This window comes from Neopelma chrysocephalum, unplaced genomic scaffold (genome assembly GCF_003984885.1).
Source record: "Neopelma chrysocephalum unplaced genomic scaffold, ASM398488v2 Primary Assembly neopelma1_26, whole genome shotgun sequence".
Classification (NCBI taxonomy): domain Eukaryota; kingdom Metazoa; phylum Chordata; class Aves; order Passeriformes; family Pipridae; genus Neopelma; species Neopelma chrysocephalum.
In genome coordinates this window covers 19,636,422-19,656,427 of record NW_020897695.1, presented here as the reverse complement: position 1 = coordinate 19,656,427, position 20,006 = coordinate 19,636,422, and the positions used below count along the sequence as shown (strand labels likewise).

Genomic DNA, 20,006 nt, shown 5'->3' with positions numbered 1-20,006 from the left:
TACATACACCCCCACTCACCTACACGGTCACATGCACTGACTGCGACAGTGCAGGTGAGAAATGGCAGACTAGTCTCATAAACTCTATTTAACATGTAACTTCAGCTGTCTCAGACACTCAGCTTCCCTGTCCATTTCTGCTGCTACTTTAAATACATTGGATTTCACAAGTAACTATACAAAAAACCCCCAAACAAAGACCCTATCCCTCTTCACCTCTGCGATATCATCTGCCAGAAAATTATTTTGTTTCTGCTCTGGATGTCAGAATTCATTCTCAGCCCTCCCTTCCTATTTCTGTTTTTCAACCCCACTAATTTGAAGATGCCAAACAGTGGGTCTTGAGCTAGTAACAGCTAAAAGGTCAGATAACTTCCAGTATTCAGAAGCTAGACAAAAGAGGACAGTCAACATTTTGTTCTGCAGCAAGTACAGTAACTTAATTTGCTGTATTACATACATAATGCACTCCTGAGAGTGGAAGGAGTGATATTTGTGTGTTCTTTCACCTTTTATATCTTAAAAAAAAAAAAGTATTATTGAGCTTTCTGCACCAAAATCAACATTTCTCTGAAGAGCACTTTAAAGATTTTGGGGATTAAATCCAACTCTCCCTGCAATGTCAATGCTGTCATTGTAACCAGTGAACCGTGCAAACACAGAACTACAGCTTAACAGTTTTCTCTACAGCATGTGCTTAGGTAACACATGGGAGGACCCACTCCCTTTCTCTCCCACATTTAAAATGACTCTTAACAAAGAGGACAGCTGACAAGGTGCGATAGCATACTTCATATTCCCAGCATAATCCCAGATGGCCTTTTTTCTCTCCAGTCCCTTCCCTCCTTTTTCCACCTCTGTGTGCCTGTCAGACCACTGTAGTAGGTCATGCAATTGCTAGGAAAGCTACCTGCAGTCACAGCATTTCTAGAAATAGTTGTATTAAAAAAAACCCCAACCAAACCCAACAAAACAACCCCCAAAAATTTAGGCTTCTAAGAGAAAGTTAATACTGGGTATTGTTGATGAAGGCTGGCCTATGGACATTGCAGATTACAGCTGAAGCCGATAAGCACACAAACCACCTCCTATTTGGGTACCCTGGGTGACATAATCAACTTCCCAAGCAGCAGCAGCAGTTGAGAGATCAGAAACTGCACCCCAACACTTCAGCCAGAGCTCAGTCAGGACCCAGGGCTCTTCAACTCTCATCCTCAGCCTCCAATTCTGCAGGCATCTGACAAAAACTCCTCGTACACACTCTAGCCATTAATATCAACTGGATGGTGAAAAAAAAGAAAAAAAACCAACACAGAAACTCAAACGAAAAATCCCATATAATGCATGAAGTGCAGGCTGCACAACCTATTCTGTAGATGGCACTGTATGTTAAACAATGATTTTTCCTCTCTTTCCACAATACCCTTTCTGAAGATAATAATCCAGATGCAGTCTCTAACATAAAGAATATGCATTTATTTAAAATCAGGAATCATTCCATGGTATTAGCTTTCAACAGTAACTCCAGAAGTCACCTTCCAATTGCAATTAATTATGTTTCTCCCCGTAGTACCTCACTACCAGGCAGAACAGGGTGCACTGAACAGTCCCTGTCCCAAACAGTGGGACAAGTGAGGTAGCATTCTAATGAGAGATAATGGTGTGTTCCAGCCATACTGCTGAATTTCCAGCCTGGTGTGCCACCCACTGAGTCAGAAAGTGATGTTGTGCCATGACAACAATTTAAGTTTCTTGATGTGGTTTTTTGTTGCTGTTTTGTTTTGTTTGTGGGTTTGGTTTTTTTGTAAAGACTCTTTTAATTGTTTTTAAGTTCTAAAGGATTTGTTGAAAATGGCATCAGAGCAGATAGAGCACAAATTTGGCAGAGAAATTCAGAAAACATGGGTACAAAACCAAGACTGACAAACATCTAGGAAATCATTACTCTGGGAAGTTAAAGAGTGGCATAAACTGGAAAAAGTGAATCTCACAACAGGTGAGTAAAATTCTTTTGAGATTATTTCAGAAGAGACACAAAATATTTATGGCATTAAAAAGAACACAAGCTAAGCTAAAAATTCACTGACAACAGTGTTTTCTTGAGATATTTGGGAGGTAAAATAATTACCAGCAGAAGAGCTCCCAAAAATCCAAGACAAGTCTTAAATGGTCCAGAGCTATGCTAACATAAACACAAGATAACAAAAGGTAGCAGCAAAAACAAAGTGGCATGCATAAGCTCTGAATAACCAACCAACCTTCCTACGGTACTTTGCAAATGAGCAACATAAATCTCTACAGAAGCTTACAACAGAAAGCTGTCTTTCAGAGTATTGCCAGCATTTGTTGCTTTGCACTTGCCAAAAGACAGTTTGCAGGCTTTTAGAATGTTAAAAGGTAAACATAACTACTCTTCATATTTTAAAATAAAAAAGGAACAATAGTTAATTATTCTAGTGCAAAAAGATTTATGTTGATGTCAGTATTTCATACATTCTAGCCCATAACACGATATAGAAAATGTTCCTTGTTCCCTAGTGGGTGTCTTGCATTGGCTGCATACATGGTTTTTATGTGGATTGAAAATCTTGCTTTACATATGGCAGAGACACAAAAGTGTGGAAAATTTGTATCATTGTAAGAAAAAAAATCAATTCAAATCCACTGTGGTTGATTGACTCTATCCAGAATGTTTTGTTCTCTTACAACTATGCAGACATGTACCATATTCTAATGCTTTTGGCTACTTATGAAAACTTTATGATTGTTTAAAAATTCTGGTAGGTATCCAGAATCGGTCTTTAACCTTTTTTTCTAGAATTCTCATATGAAAAATTCACTTGATACATGAACCTGACAGCTGTACCAGTAGGAAACCACATCTGTTGAACTACAGATAAAGAAGCCAGATGTGAGAAATATTTCAAAGTCATTTGTCTTACCATGTCTTCATACTTTGCTGACGCATTCAACAGTAAAATCAGGAGGAATTCATGTAAATTACTACAGTCAAAGAGCAACACATAAAAAATGTGCAGAGCTAGAAAAGGGAGCTTTATAGCACTGGGGAGTGAGAAGAGGAATTCGAGTAGGAACGAGCCCTGACAGCTAACCCTGGAAATTGAGATTAAAGTCACTACCATGTTATTTTACATACAGAAAAGCCATTTCAGACATCTTTGAAGGTTATAGTCTCCCGTGGTAGACTTTGACTTGCAGTAAGTACTTCTGCACATTTTAATTTTACCCACTGAATAATCCCTTTATATTCAATGGAACTAGTAACATGCATGAAAATGCATGAATGAGTAAATATTCTGATGAATTGGGGGTTAAATTACCCTAGTAAGGAAGGGACAGAGGCACTCCAGATTAACATACGAAAATAAATTCAATGTGTAATTCTCCCATTGATTCCACAAGCTCATTGTTAAGCTCTAATATTTTCATAAAATATGAATTCTTCAACATACATTGTTTATACAGACTACAGAACAGCAAGGTTTGTTTACAAGGGTTTTACAGTGATTACTTGGGGATAAATTTGGAAAAGGTACTTTATTTGTGTGTACCAAAACTATTCATAAATTGTGCAGGTCAACTGAAGCTCATCTTATTAAAGCCTCTTAAGTCATACAATAAATTGTTTCCATGCCAGACACAATTGACTCAGCTTACATGTGGTATAGATAACATTTTTAAAATTAAAGCTATTCCATCTGTTACTGAACAAAAGAATGAAACAGATAGGAAGAAGGCAAAGAATAATTAATTATTCCCTGAGTGGTAAAGAGGGTTGGCTAAATGTATTGGGCTGAAAACTAAAATTTGACATGTGAAAGGAATGGAAAACTGACTGTGCCTCAGCTTCAACTCACTAGACCCAACAGACTATATACAATGTCACATAATTATTATTAAACAATGACTGGAAATGTAACACCTGTTAAAAACTAGAATGTTAATGTTTAAGCTATCATCATCCAGTTTTCAAAATGCACAAAGGAAATAGCCTGAAGAATACTGACTCATTCATGCCACAGTTTTTAATTCTAGATTGAACTTTTAAAACCATAATCCAGATTCATCAAAGACATCAAAGCTTTCTATATTTGTGGGGGGTTTTTTTACTGTATCAATGCTTCATAAAATGGAAAAAACCCCCCACAAACCTGATATTTCTCTTTATAACTTACTTTTTATCCTAGCTTGTTTTTATAAGCAAAACAAACTCCATATTTCTCTCCAACTCTGCTTTAAATCAAGAAGCAAGCTCCTGATGAGTGTTCATGCAGCTGATTAGAAAATTGTCTTATAAACAGCATCATTAAGTGGCATGCCAATCAGCAGTGATACAGTGGTATTGCTGGTGCCTTTGTAAATTATAGTTATGCCCTACACTTGGGAAACCTAAATGTACAATTCTGAGATTTCTTATTGGCAATTAGATTATAAATGCTGTGTTATAATGCTTAACAGCATGAAAATATGTTTATCACATCCTGTATCTGCAGAATACAGGAAAGAAAAAAACCTAATTGGAGCAGACTTTCTGAAGAAGCTATTACGAAGGAATCCCCAAAGTTGAACTGAAAGCTCATAATAGAAGAACCTCCTTTAAGGTTTTTCAGGAGTGATGCCTTAGGAAAACTATAAAGATTGTAAGATCTTTTGACATTCACTCCTCCATTTGTCGGGGTTTACTGTTTGGTTTATGATATGTATCACCACTTAAAATATACTAAAAATATTTGGAATTGTTTGAAAGGTTTAATTTGTTTTATTGAACTTTTCTTATTAAATACAAGGAAAAGCTTCAAAATGTAGGTAACACAGGAAACTCAGCTGCCACATGCTGACCTAAACTTCTGTTGATGCAATGTGACGTGCTACATACAGTTTACTATACGTACATTACATACATACATACAGTTAAACAGCACTTGGACCCACATTCAAGTGGAAATAATACATATAGAAGAAAACTCTTAAGAAATGCTAAGGTTGCAATGTCATGGGCTTGACAGCAATGGGATGCCAGAATTAAAGTTTGCCTGTGAAATTTTAATTCATGTTCTTTAGCTTTCATCCTTTAATTATACAGTCACATTAACCAAGCAGGCCAGACTCATTACAGTAAATAGTATTCTCTTATTTGACACACTTTCATCACAGTGCTCTATGCCTTATTTACTGCATAGATTTAAACTGCATCGAATGCATGCATGCACCATTCCTCATGGGCTTGTATGTATGTTGCTCATTACAACAGAATTGATAATGCCATTGCACATGCTAAACTGTGCAAGAGCAAGGACTCCAATACACGAACATCTTATGTAGTATCTCAGAGATGATACTACAGCTTTCATTTTGGAGTATCCTGTGCAGAGCTCGCAGGAATGTCAGGGTGCTGAGAGCTCAGCTCGAGTGCTAAGAGAAATGAACAGCTGTCTTGCAAGTAGCTAAAGTACCTGCATAGAGTAACAACCCCAGAAAATCAACTGCCTGAATCACAAGAAAATCCCACGTTTCAGCAGTACTTGACCTTATTCCTCTCAGGTAACTCTGCTTCTGCAGTGGGAGAGGCTGAGCTTGTACATACCTGCAACGTCAACTATGGCTGCAGATTCATTCCTAGAAAATACACCTTGGACACTGAGTGATGCTGGTGTCTTCAATCTAAATGCATGATTACATCCAAACCCACTCATTAATTTTATTTCTCTGTTTCTGGTTTTCCCTAGTTTCAGAGTCCTGCATTGGTATGCATAAGAGTGCAAATAAAGAGTTTTCCTCTTGTTCTCAAATCAAATGACTAATGCCATCTTTTGCTGTTGGATCAACACACAAGCATATCCTGTGGACAGGCCTGCATGACTTCAGTTGAGCAGTTTACTGACAGTAAAAGTAGGCTATAATGCCTGGACAGCACTGGAAAATAAGAGAAATTGCTAACAGCAGAGAAATAACAAGACTGAGAAATTTTGGTCTCAATTCAGTGCTTCAAAAGAGAAGATGTCAACTGTCTACTTAAAACACCTCTGTTCTCATTTTCTCAATCTCTGTATTCATATCTTCCTCCATTTTGATGTTATCTGCCTTTTCTCCAAAACATGTTTCTAATTCCAAATGCAATCTCCTCACATGCCAGTTTTTCCAGTCTCTCTCTCTCTGATTTTTCTTCCCCTTCCTCCTGTTTCCCTGACTCCTTCTGCCATGTGAACTTACTGCCCAAAAGAAGCCACAGCTGCTTCTATGGCAAGACGTAGAATCATCTATCAGAAATCTGTATTTTCCAACTCACCTGAAAACAACAGCCTTGCGTAGTGATTTGTAATTGGTATGTACATCTAAAATTAATAGTTCCATAGCATGCTCACTACACTCAATTGTTAACGGCTTATTAATTACACATCAGGATGCCATAAACAACTTACAGCTAAAACATAATTTTTTATAAAATAAAACAAAAGTCAGTGACGACATCCACCAGACTTTCATCCTCTCTGGAACTTCACATAACAGCAAAGAAAAATCCACCTCTTCATTTCTACAAACATCTAGAGGCAAAAACTGGGAGAGAGCAGAGCCCCATCAGATACAAAGTGCAAAGTGTTTACACAGGGAACAGCCAGTGAAGAATTGAGACACTGCAGAGGAGATAGCCAGGACTGTTTGCCATTAAGGTGCAGGAATAGATCACTGCAGAGAAAATAATTTCCCTCAGTGTCATGTTTTTGGGGAGAAGGGATCAATCATATACACCAGTATGTACTAAAAAATATACAGAACTAAAAGGTCGGCATACAAATTGGAAAGGAGGAGTCAATGCCCAGTGGTAATGCCTACCTACTTGAACAACCTCCCCCAGTCTAAATAGCACACGTTCATTAACTGAGTCACCACACACAAACGCATCTCATTTTTTAACTCTGGGAGACTCTAGCCAGACGTGATTGATTTGTCCTCCTACCAGTCCTTGCCCTTTTGTGGTTCTGCAGAGATGCTGGTAATGGCAATAACTCACCACATGCCTCCGAGAGCTTTTTTGTTTTTGGAAATCTCTCAGCAGTGTGACATTTGCATTTATTACGGCTGATTCTGAACATTTAAATATGAAAACAATTAAAGTATATTTGCAAGGGATATGACAAATGAGCATTTGTACTCTGGCCAATTTTTCATTGAAATACACCATTATGTTTCAGCTTTGACTCTACTATTGTCTGAACAAGATGATTTCCCGGCATCCGTGGGCAGGTTGACTGATGAGAATGCCTTTAGGGTTAAATGTCTTTAGTATAAACTATGAAGTCTCTTTCTTGGACAAATTCATCCCCCAAACTCACCTATGAAAATTCAGTCACTGCTGAAATCCATAGAATTAATGGCCCCCCATCCAATCTAAATGGTGGCTCTCTGGCTCTCTGCAAATCTCTATCTTGCCCAGAAAGGTGTTTTGTCTTTGCAATCACCATCCTTCTGTAGCGGCAGGTTGCTTTTGATTTCCATATGACTTTAGTATTCTCACCAACCTAGTGGCACCAGAGAGATGAGGATTATCTGCACCAAATCTGGGCTGAAGCCGAGCACCTACTTCCTCATACCTCCAGGTTACATTTCCATTAGCAGAAATAGGGACTGAAGTAACATAGGGGATGTAAGGGAAAGAAGAGATCATTTTGCTCTCTTGACAACCCTCTCCCCTCTATATTAATAATGAAATTAAGTTTCCATAGTTGCAATGTGCCACCACGACGCAGTTACACACGCGTAAGTGTTCTGGTCAAGGGAGGTGAAGTGAGTTAATTGGGGACAGCAAGACTGGAGGCAGCCTAGGCTGCATTGATCACACACAGGTGGAGTTTGTAGTCCTGAGGAATATGAGTCAGGTAAGAAATCAAGCTAGGCCCCTGAACTTTAGGAAAGCAAACTTCCAGCTCTTCAGGGAGATAGTCAGTGAGATCCCCTGTGAGGCTGCCCTCGGGGACAAGGGAGTGGAATAGTGCTGGTAGATCTTTAAGGAAGTCTTTCATGGAACACAAGAGCAGGAAATCAGGCAAAGAAGGTAAGAGAGTGGCATGGCAGTGGAAACAAAGACAGGAAACCTGGGAATAGTATAGAGATGAAATACAGCTGTGTAGGTGAAGCTGGAACTGAACTTGGCAAGGGACACAAAGAATAACAGAAAGGGCTTCTACAGGTATCTTAACCAGGAAAGGAAGGTCAAAGAAGGTACATCTTCCCCCAATAAACAATGTGGAAAACTGGTAACAATGGATGAGGAGAAGGCTGAGGTACTCAACATCTTTTTTGCCTCAGTCTTCAATGGCAACCTCTCTTCCCACACCTCTCAAGTGGATGGTCAGTAGAAGGGCTGGGGACAGAGCGGCTAGAGAGCAGCCAGGAAGAAATGGACCTGGCAGTTTGGATCGACAAGAAGCTGAACATGAGCCAGCAGTGTGCCCAGGTGGCCAAGAAGGCCAATGGCATCCTAGCCTGGATCAGGAATAGTATGGCCACCAGGACCGAGGAAGTGATTCTTCCCCTGTACTCCGCATTGGTGAGGCCACACCTGGAGTACTGTGTCCAGCTCTGGGCCCCTCAGTTCAGGAAGGATATTGAGGTGCTGGAGCACAAGTCCTATGAGGAGAGGCTGAGGGAGCTGGGGTTGTTCAGCCTGGAGAAGAGGAGGCTCAGGGGAGACCTCATCACTCTCTACAACTACCTGAAAGGAGGTTGTAGCCAAGTGGGCGTTGGTCTCTTCTCCCAGGCAACCAGCAGTAGGAGAAGAGGGCACAGTCTTAAGCTTTGCCAGGGGAGGTTTGGATATTAGGAAGAAATTTTTTACAGAGCAAGTAATCAGACATTGGAATGGGCTGCCCAGGGAGGTGGTGGATTTACTGTCCCTGGAGGTTTTTAAGATGAGACTGGATGTGGCACTTAGTGCCATGGTCTAGTAACCATGGTGGTGTTGGATCAAGGGTTGGACTTGATGATCTCAGAGGTCTTTTCCAACCCAGTTGATTCTATGATTCTATGGGGACTGGGGGAGCAAAGTCCCTCCCACTGTAAGTAAAGGTCATGTTCATGACCACCTGAGGAACCTGAATGTACATAAGTCTGTGTGACCCGATGAGGTGCATCACAGAGTCTTGAGGGAACTGGCTGATGTAGTTGCCAAGCCACTCTTCATGATATCTGACAAGTCATGGCAGCCAGGTGAAGAAAAAAAGGTGACTTTTTCCCAGGTGACTAGAAAAAAGGAAATCTTGTGTACATCTTTAAAAGTGTAGAAAGGAACCACCAACCTGTTAGCCTACCCTCAGTGCCTGGGAAGGTCATGGAACAGATCCTCCTAGAAGCCATGCTAAGGCACATGGAGGACAGTGAGGTGATTTGAGACAGCGAGTATGGCTTCACCAAGGGCAAATCCTGTCTGACTCACCTAGTGGCTTTCTATGGTGGAGTGATTACATCAGTGGACAAGGGAAAGGATACAAATGTTTCTCTGGATTTCTGTAAAGCCTTTGACATGGTTGCCCTCAGCATTCTCCTCTCTAAACTGGACTGTTAGATGGATAAGAAAGGAGTTGGACAGTCGCATCCAGAGGGCACTTAGTGGTCAATGGCTTCCAACCCAGTCATTCTATGATTCTGTGCTTGTACATCAAGAAAAGCTTGATGACCAGTGACACAATTCAAGGGAACAACATGAAGTTGTGTCGGGAGATTTAAGTGGGATAGTAGGAAAAGGTTTTCCACCTCAGAGGATGGGTTGGGTGCTGGAACAGGCTCCCCAGGGAAGTGGTCATGGCACCAAACCTGCTAGAATTTGAGAAGCTTTTGGACAATGCTTTCAGGCATATGGTATGATTCTTTGTGTTGTCCTTTTTAGGGCCAGGAATTGGACTCGATAATACTAGCGGTTCCCTTCCAACTCAGGATATTTTGATTCTGTGTATCTTCAGCTTACTTCAGGATGGTATTACACAGGTATTGGAGAGTCATCTACTCTGTGTACAGCTGTGCTGGAGCAGTCTCTCTGAGATTTTTTTCTTCCTATCTCTCCCTGGCAATTACTGCCTATTACTGCTGCATGGATGGATCATATATACACTACCTATATCCCTTCCAGCTGGGCTAAACTAACCACTGGAAGTGGTTTAAGCTAGTTCAGAACTAAGGTGCTCACATGAATCTTTCCAAAAGTGGAGTCCTACAGTAGTAATGGTGCCCCAATAGTGTGATCTGGAAAAGCATATCTGTTTATCATCTTAAAGAAACCTTTCCAAACTGGATACCAGGACCCTGCTACTTCAGTAAAGAGGAGCTGGAATCAAATCTGTCTCCCACTAATTCCAAACATTTACTGAAATATGTGAAAATGAACTGAATGCGTGACCACAAATCCCCATTTCAAGCCTCTTCACAAAGCCTGACTGAGTTTTCAAGCTGCTGTTCAGAAAAAATTCAAATACAGGTTTAGGGGCCCAGCACAACTGAGCTCTGTGCTCATCAGTCCTTTAATGTAGACCAAAGGTCTTTGTGGTTCAAAATCATCTACTGCAATGCTAAGCAATGCACTCGTTGCTTTTGCTGACTTTCAGTAAACCAGTAGGATGCCAGGATGTCACGATCAGAACATCTGCTTCATTGGAAAAGTATTTCAGCAGCCTTTGCCTTGTAATAAATGATGCGATCCTGGAAGGCCGACAGCAGCGCAGGAGTGCGGGCAAACAGCTCACCAAAGGTCAAAGCCACCCAATGCTTTGGGATCAGCAGCACCATTTCTGTCCACCCCACCCTACCCAGAGTCTTAGAGCTGCAATGAATAAGTGAAAAAGTACATCACTGATAATATATCTTCTACCAGTGAAGAATATGAGAAGGGAGGACAGGAGAGGAAAGCAGAGGAGAAGGGAATCCAGCTGTGAAGATATTTACTCTCCCACCGAAAACAGAGCGATTCCCAGAAGCGCCGCTTAGTTTGCCTCAGTCAGAATGAACTTGGGTAGCAAAATGTGAATTATAAACTATTTCAGTTATGAAATAGGCTACAGAGCGCTTACACAAACAGCTTCACTAGCACACAGATACCTGTCCATCTTAATTTATAGCCTTTTCCAGAACAGTCCCTTAGCATCTGACTTTTTTTTTAAGGAGTTACTCATTTTCTTTCATCTTTTAGACTCTGTATTCTCCTAAAACACAACCCTCCACTGCTTTTGTAATCTTTTTTTTTCCATCTACAATGCAATGTCAAGAAAACCCCAATGCCATAAAACAGTGCAAACATTTCAATTTTACCAACAATGTAAACAGCATCAAAAAGATTTTGGATCCTATTTATCTACCTGTGGCATTAGTAGTCAGTGGATGCTCTGCTGCTACAGTTAGAGAAAGGTCTTGCTCCTGTTGTTATTGTTATTGCCTTTTAAAGTGAAATGATAGTAGCAGTCTGTTGAATGGTAGCATTTTACAGCAATTTAACTTCCTGCCTAAAGAAGCAAATCTGCATGAAAATTACCTGGAAAGCACAATCACATACACACAGTGTTTATATATATATATACGCACATATATGCTGGCATTTTCAGAACAGGTATGTCATACAGCATATCAAAGGCCATAAGGATGAAGCATAAACTAGTTGGCAAGATTATTTTCTAAACTAATTTCCTAGAAAAGGAACCATTTCCTAAAAAAGCCTACTATTACTCTCCAACCTATTCTTTGATGAAAAGTGCAGCTGATTTCTACCTTCATTCTTATTTACCTTCCATGAAAGCACCACTGAGGACTTAATGAAGAATGCTGGGTAATTCTGGCATTATTGGATTTTTGGTTATTTATTTATTAGACATGAGAACTGTTATCAGCAAGCAGCCAGGTGAGTCAAATCAGATAAAGCATTATCTGATTCCTGTGCTGTAAATCAGATTTTAATAGAGAAAAGATCTGTATTCCTTTGGGATTGGAAAGAATATGTTTATAATGTGTTCTGAGTGTCTGCTACACAATAGCAGGTATGGATAAAAATATTTTCTCTAATCAATTTTCCACCTTCTTCTCCAAGTTCTTTCACACATAAGATGAGAACTAAAATAAATGAAAATTTGGTTTGTGACAAGTGCTACCAAATAACTAAGATAAGCATGCATAAAAGCATGCATACATGCTGCATTCTCAAACAGACATACAAAAAATACTGAATTCTGCAATATTAAAAGACATTGTAATTTCTCTGCTGGTAGAATAACTTACAGATTTCAGGTTTATCTAATTCAGCCATTGAAATGAAACCTTTGGTAGCCTACTTTTAACCTCAATACACCTTCTATCTTAGGTATTTATCCTTGTCTTTGAATCTATAAAGTCTTATGACAGCACCTGTAGACTGGACACAGATAATATTTGACTACCTCTTGAAGGTTTTACAAATTTTAATCAGCAGAGTAATCTAGATATGCTCAGACAGAAATTAATGTTAAACATAAAAAAACCTTAATGCAAAGCCAGCTCTTTCTTGTACTGCAGTCTTATTTGAATTTTAATTTGCTGGAAATTTTTGTTTGCAAAAATGAGGGCTCCCCTCTCACCTAATGCATCTGTGTTTGAACTAAAATCCTGTAATTAGTTTACTGTCTGGATACTTAAATATTCTGAGGACTCAAAAATTACTTTCAAAATCAAACTTGCCAGGTCACATCCAATTAATTCCATAACAAACAGGAGGAATAGGCCTTTCGTGTCATATTTGGCTTAAAATTTCAATTTCTCATATGAGTTACACATGAAAATGAATTTATAGCCAAACATTTTTATTTACTGAGGTTTATGAAGGTGTGTACTCAGAGTGAATAGGGAAAGCTCTGCCACTGCCAGCCATCAGCAGCAAGGCTGACATCCACATCACACTTCACTATCTTCTTATTCCCTTTTCTTCCCAGGTGAGCCTTTGCTTCTCCATCACAATTCACAGGAGGACTAATATTTTTAAAAATAACTGCAAAACTACAGGCAGCATAGAAGTCATTAACACAATGGAAGCTAATATCAAACTTACGCTGTCTGAATGTAGGTCCTACTTTCCAGGGAAAAAAATCCAACCAAGTCACAACTAACCATATGCTGTATTTGAGCTATTGGTTTCCCTTTTGGGGAATGCAGCTGCACTTTATTTTTTTTTTAATCACTATCTGAACAATAACATTATTCCCAGGTTATTCTGTATTTGGATGAGTAAAGGCTAGCTCTAGTCAGTTGGGCAAGAGAGTAGTTTCAGGTTGTAATGACCTTGATGTCTCAGACAGATTGAACATCTACAAGGAAGACCAAATAATTTTTTGGTGATTAAAATGGAGAAATAAATGAAGGAACTATGACCTGTGAGAAACATGAATACTGAGTCTGAAAGCATAGCCTGTAATTGGATGCACTGTACACATCACTAAGGAAAATACTGTAAAAGTCTGTTGTCTTTCCTCCTGGAGACAGTAACAAGGGTGGGGAGAAGCATAGATGATGGTGTAGTGTTAACATGAAACAAATAGGAAACAGTCTCTTAAATACTTTTTTTCCCCCAAAAAAAGAAAAAAAAAAAGATGAAATTAAGTGTAATAAAATTCCCCATAGGTCCACATTTAGTTATGTCTCTAAGAAACCTGAAGAAGTTTACTACAGCACAACTAGAATGACCAACATTGAAGAAACTGATATCTCAACCCAACCCTAGATAGCAAAAACCTTTGCTGCCATTGTATATCCCCTCTGTGCCCTCCTTCAGCTGGCACAGTTAGACTAGCAATCCCTTTCTCCTTAGTTTCAGCAGACCAGGCAACCATAATTTAGTACTAACAAAGCCACAAAGCCATGTCATTTGCGGGAGCAAACAGACTATCTTTAAAATTGCTGTCTTTCTAATGAGCATCTTGTAAATCCGATGAAATTTTTGTCATTAAGCTCAAGAAATTTCTGATGTATCTGAAAAATGGCATTTAAACTAATAGTAAAAACCACAAGAAAGGCTGCAGCCTCATAGCATCTACCACATTCTGATCCACACAGTAGCCTTTTGCAATACGACATAGGCTTCAGAGATGCTTCCTTCATTAACATGACGTTGGTTTGAGCTTTTTTCCCCTCACAGTGGCAGGTAGAATGTTTTCTGAGAAATTAGTATCTCAGTGCAATGGACCACAAAATTCACTGCATAACAGGAGACGAGCAGATGCAGATTCAGAACCTTATTTGTCAATTGTACTTATAAATACGAGTGAAACTATCTGACACTTTTTCAAATTAAAAGACTGTCCCTTATACAATATAGTCAGCTCTTCCAATCCAGTTTTAAAGGACAAAAGCATTGCTAGCCTGGCATCTCTTCTTCTGGCAATTCTCTCATATCCCAAAATTAATGCCATATTTATATCTTTTATCATTATTGAGCTACTAATGCCTACCACCATCTTAATTGCACATGTTCAAGCTCTCAGTGGAGTAAGAAATTCCCTGGACTAGCAGATGTTCTGCTGCCTGGCACAGTGGATCAATCTCAGATTTTAGCCAGCAAAGGCACTACATTGCAAACGGTGAGAACCGTATGCCCTTTCTACATGGGATGGGTCTAAAGCCTGGCCATGTCAGACTGTGAGACCAGAGCCTCTCAATTACTGCTTTTCTCCCCCTTAAGTTTTAATGAACCTTTATTGAAAATATCCCATTACTTTCCTCTGTAAATACATCCTGAATGACTCAGTACAGGAAGAAGGGGCAGGAGGATGAAGGTTGCTTCAATTTTTTTTTAATCATGAAACCTCCTTTTTTACAGATAAATGTTCCTGGTTCTAGATCAAATGCACCCTTTTCCACTTTAAAATAAGAAAAAAGATGTATTAATTCAGAGTTGACAAACAGACAATATACATGAAGCAGTTCAGGAGAAGTGAGGTAGCTTTAATAATCTGTATCACATTATTATTTGTCTGTTGTAACTTTATGGCTTATAAACAGGAGTTTAGACACTCGTGGCTTCTCCTCCCTGGAGGGTAATGTATCAAGATGGTAATGTATCATGACCTCAACAAATGTTCTATTTGAAGAGCACAATGACTCCCAAATGGAAAACATGTTTCTGCCTGTGATATCTCAGGTTTAAACATATTTCTCTTCTTTTTTTGTAAAAGCCCCTTCGTTTCTAAGAAAAAAAATGGCCTGGCAGAAATTCAATGCCAGGCTCCACCTTTAAACTTGTAAGGCCCTTCAGCACTGGTGATGCTGGTGTAAATGTATTGTTAGGACCACATCAAACCCACCGTCCCAGAGGCATCTGACTTACTGAGGTTCCACTTAAGGCCTGTCGTGGTCACGCTCTCACAGGAGTTCCCAATGGGGATGAGGCCACACCAGGTGCCTTCTAGTCCCGTGTCCACACGCAGCTTGTGCTTCCCCTGCAAGACAGAAGGGCTTCTGGAGTCAATGTTTGCCAGGCACCCAAACCTGCTCACAGACCTTGCAAATAAAACACAAAGTACTTAGATGGAGACAGGTCCAGAATGTCCCCCAAGAGCTCAGGAATATTTCGTTGCAGCAGGAACTCAGGCCATTAATGTTTACAGAGGGTAGAGAGATGTGTGCTTAGGTTCCAGACCTCAGGGCTTTCAGAAGTTTGTTTCCAGGCTTTTCTAAGCAGAGTCTGGCTTTGTGCATTCTTCCCTATCATTTTTTGAATAGACACTTCTGTCAAAGCTAGGCTCTTTATTCCCATGAAATGAAGGCATCCTGATCCATTAATTCATTTTTTCCTCATCTAAACAGCTGTGTTTCACTTCCTAAACAATGCTAGTCAAAGTGCCACTGAAACTCCTTCATTATTTTGGCAACATCTGTAAAATTTCATGTACTTCCCCAGGCATGTACTCTTCCCAGAAGGACAAATATGTGCAGAAACTCAACTAGGTGCTAGAGAAATTAACCTAAATATTTAAAGTAACATGCTTACAATAAGTAAGAACAAAAATTGAAATAAAAAAAATTTTTTTGTACACCTAGGATAAATTTATCTTGTAACTCTCCAGTTCATGGGATGCAGGAGAAACAACAGCTATTAATGATGATGGATTTGTGACAAAGCTCTTAATTAGCACTTATAGACCCTGTGTGAACATCTTGCCAGGTATCAGCATATGAACAGTTGCAAGGAAGAGTAGATAGAGGAAATCTTTTACAGAATGAAAAAAAAAAGTGCTGAGTGTTATAGTTCTGGCACAGTATGTGTTCAAAGAAACTAAGGAGGTGTTTATGGAAACTAGCTACAAGAAAACAGCAAGTGCCACGTAGTGACAAGAAGAAACCATCTCTAGTCTCTTCTATACAGATGATTTATTCTTTCAAATAAACATGGGCTTCATCTGGGGGAACCTTAAGATTCTCTAAGGGTTTATTTTATTTGTTTGTGGATGCATGGGCAAGTGAAACTCTTGAGCATGTCTTTTCAACAAATTCTTCATCACTATAAATAAAATCATATATGCCTATTTATAAATATACCAAAATAAAAGGACTCTCTGAAACCAAATGAGTATTCAGTGAGTAGTTTGTTAAACAAGAAACCAAGGTTTTATACCAAGAGCAAAAAAAAGAACAGTTGAATCGTAAAAATCATGTAAATGTCCCAAGCAGCAAAAACAGTGTCTCACAAATTTTCTAAGGGAAATGTATTTGAGCTTTTTTTTCATGCCCTGTCCTGTCATATGCTCATTTCATGTGCTCTTGCAAATACAAAGTCACCAGTTAGAAAGTCAAAACTGGAGGCAAAATATCTTATTGCTGAGACATTGATGTCTGAGGCGTTCAACAACTTCTCCCGTTAACGCCAAATGCATTATGAAGAAACAACTTCAATACATGTCATGCTCTCAGTTAACAAATGAACCTTGGAAAAGCTGTCAATTAGAGAGTATCAGATTGCATAGCTTAAGCCTATTTGATTGTTTGCAGAGCAACAAGAAAACCAATCCAATATCATCTGTCTTCTCAGGGTGTCCAGCTTCATGTGGTGATGAGCCTTGTATATCCGTAGTGGTTTTGAACGCTTGCCTGCCAAATTCAGAGGTGTAACAAATTCAGGCTTGATAACCTTTTAGCTATGCAATATGCCGTGCTACTTCTCTCTCACAGCACAGAGGGAGGAGGAAAGGGAGAGGTACAAGTACAAGCTCTCTTGTTATACGATTGCAAATATTGTCTGTAATGAAGCTGATAATGAAGGAGAGATGAAGGGGTGGGACTGTCTATTCCCAATGAATATTGCTGCTCAGAGCTACTCTAGGAGAGGAGCAAACTCACCACATTTATCTATTAGTAAGGGAATATGAAAAGCAGATGTAAAAGTAGCTGGCCCCACAGAGAACCTGATTAAGTTCTGTGTTCTCAAAATCTATGTCCAACCAGTATCAGGTTTGCATTTCCTATTTCATGACATTCTCACCCAGTTTATAGATAAGGAAACAATTCGGTAGAAATTTATGCAGAAAGCTGTCTTCCTATGCTCATGAAATAAATCTTTAAAACAAAAGATGTCAATACCAGAGGCTCACCAATATCTAGGATTTTATCAAGAGGCTTTCAATGTCTGGTACCTCCCTAAAATCCCAGTTCACATGTTTCAGCAATTATGTGAGAACATTAACTTTCTTCCCTAAAAGGACATTTTCTAGCACTCAGTTGTTTTTGCAAACTGGGAACCCAAAGGGCTAACTCAAGGCAGCAGGTGAACAGGAATTGAAATATTGAAATGCAAATTATTTTTTAAAAAAAACCCTCTGAACTGTTAGGACAAATTTATATCTTAGGGATTGCTCCACTAATTTAACAGAAGTCAGTTTTTAAGACTTCTCTTTAAATAAGTCAATAAGGTTTCTTAATATTACTGGGGATAGTGGCAGCAGAAAAGGGAAATGGACATTGGGAAAAAACCCAAACAAAAGAATTCCAAGTAACCTACTAATTTTTGCCAAAAAGGCTTAACCAGACAATGCATTTGCACAGTACTCTAAATTCAAAGCACTGTGAGCCTGCCATGGGGGAAATTCAGTGCCCAAGCTTATCTTCAAATTTTTGAGTACAGATCTCTCAACCAAGCAAGATGGAACTGATATTTGCAGGAGGAAGGCAGGATCCTAATTTGCAAATACAAGTAGTAATTTTTTCTATTTAAGTCTGTGTGATTAAAGGAACAATTACACACTGACACTTAAAATATCAAACTGTTTTCAGTTTCTGCAGAACTCAAAGTTCCAAAACTAGTTTAAAAAGAAAACCAAAGTTTGACTAAATAAATTCCTCCTTCTTAAGTTTTTTTCTTCTGTAGGAGATAACTGAAATATTTTCACATTTAACTTAGGAATCAAATATTACCATGTTTGAATGGTAATTCCTGGTGATAAAAGAATGGCAAATAATACAGCTGCATTGATTTTTATCTTATTAAGTCAGTTTTGAAAAACATTGATCAATCTTCAGCATTGATTTTTTTCCTTCATTTTGCCTCTGATGCTGGGAAATAAGATCAATTTCTGAGTTCAGCAATAAGAGGAAAATGTCAGAAGATATTTTTAAGAATTCTTCATCCACATAGGTTAAACTTTTCCTTTTGATTCTAATGCCTTGTGTTATAAACGGCATTTAAGCAGTAGTGGTTAAATATACACCCACTCGAACACTGTTTTCACTGAGGAAAGACCTAAAGACATAGTTGTTCTTTGTCACATCTCCTAACTGAAATGAATAGAAGTCTGATTGCTGGGAACTCATATACCTAACCCCATTCAAGGTGGTAAGATGCTAAAATCCTTAGTCAAAAATTTTCAAGCTGAAAAGCACATTAACAGTATCAAGATAAAAGCTGATAGCTTCTCTGTGTGTATAGATATCCCAGTATACAGAAAATTACTTCTCCAAGTGCTTTTCAGACCAACTTGAATAAATGTGCTGCAATAAATGTACACTCTAAAATAGACATCAAGCAACAAAAAGTTATGAAAGAGAAGAGGGAATGGGGACTGATCTTCAGTACTGCATTCTGAAGGGATCTGAAGGAGGGAAACTTGGAACTTGGCAGGCTGAAACTGTACACAGAGGAGAGGCACAAAGCCAGTTAACAAGATGTTGGGGAAGAATAAGGAATTAAAATTAAGCTTTAAAAAACAAGTGAAGAAAGACATTGTAAGTAGATCTTGGAAACTGCTGAAGAACTAGGGCATGTGAAAGGTAACGGGGAAGGAAAAAGAATGAGTTACCCGATTAGAGGGCAAAGCAACCTATTCTGATCTTCAGGCTGTCCTGATAGTTTCTCCAGTACAATCTAAGAAATCACTGATTTTCTAAAAGGTATACTGTCACCTGTGCTTGCTGTGAGATCTGGGACTACAGAGAAACAGGATTTCTTGAGATTTGGCCAACTGCTCTATGATACCTCCTCCACTAGCTAGATCTTGTTTTCCATGACCTTTCGATAAAGCGTCTTCTTTATAGCAGCTTTTTTCCTTGATTACTCCATAGATGGCAGCACACACTTGAAAGCAACAACAGCAGCAGAAAACTAAATACAGATGTCATGGTGTTACCCAGGGAAAAGGCAAACCCCACAATTTGTTTTAGTACATAAACATCTGGGTGCAGAAGATTGTATATAGATAAAAGATTTGGGGAATGGGTGGAAATCAACACAATCACTAAAGATTGCAGAAGAGAGGAGGAGGAGAAAAGGAACAAGTATGAAACAAAGCCGAGAACGTTTATGTTTAAAATCAAATATCAGTTGTTCCAGAAATATTTCTACTAATCATTAGTTGTGCAGGAGCTTGACTTAACAATAATAAAAGCTTTTAGGCTGAGATTCTGAGCAAGATAAATACAGCCAATTTTCTAAAAGGATGTGCTTAAGAAGAGCCATTTTATTATAACCCTAAAATATCATCAATTGTCTTTTCACACAAATA

General features: G+C 38.9%; 1 protein-coding gene across 5 annotated transcripts in view; it reads right to left on the bottom strand.

Annotated features, from left to right (window-relative positions):
* Window positions 1-20,006, bottom strand: part of TPK1 (thiamin pyrophosphokinase 1) — a 311,065-nt gene that overhangs the window by 47,756 nt on the left and 243,303 nt on the right. For all 5 annotated transcript variants that reach the window (XM_027675796.1, XM_027675794.1, XM_027675793.1 and 2 more), the window contains one exon: window positions 15,344-15,455. In XM_027675796.1, the coding sequence (XP_027531597.1) occupies window positions 15,344-15,455 (112 nt within the window). The remainder of the gene's footprint in view (window positions 1-15,343; window positions 15,456-20,006) is intronic.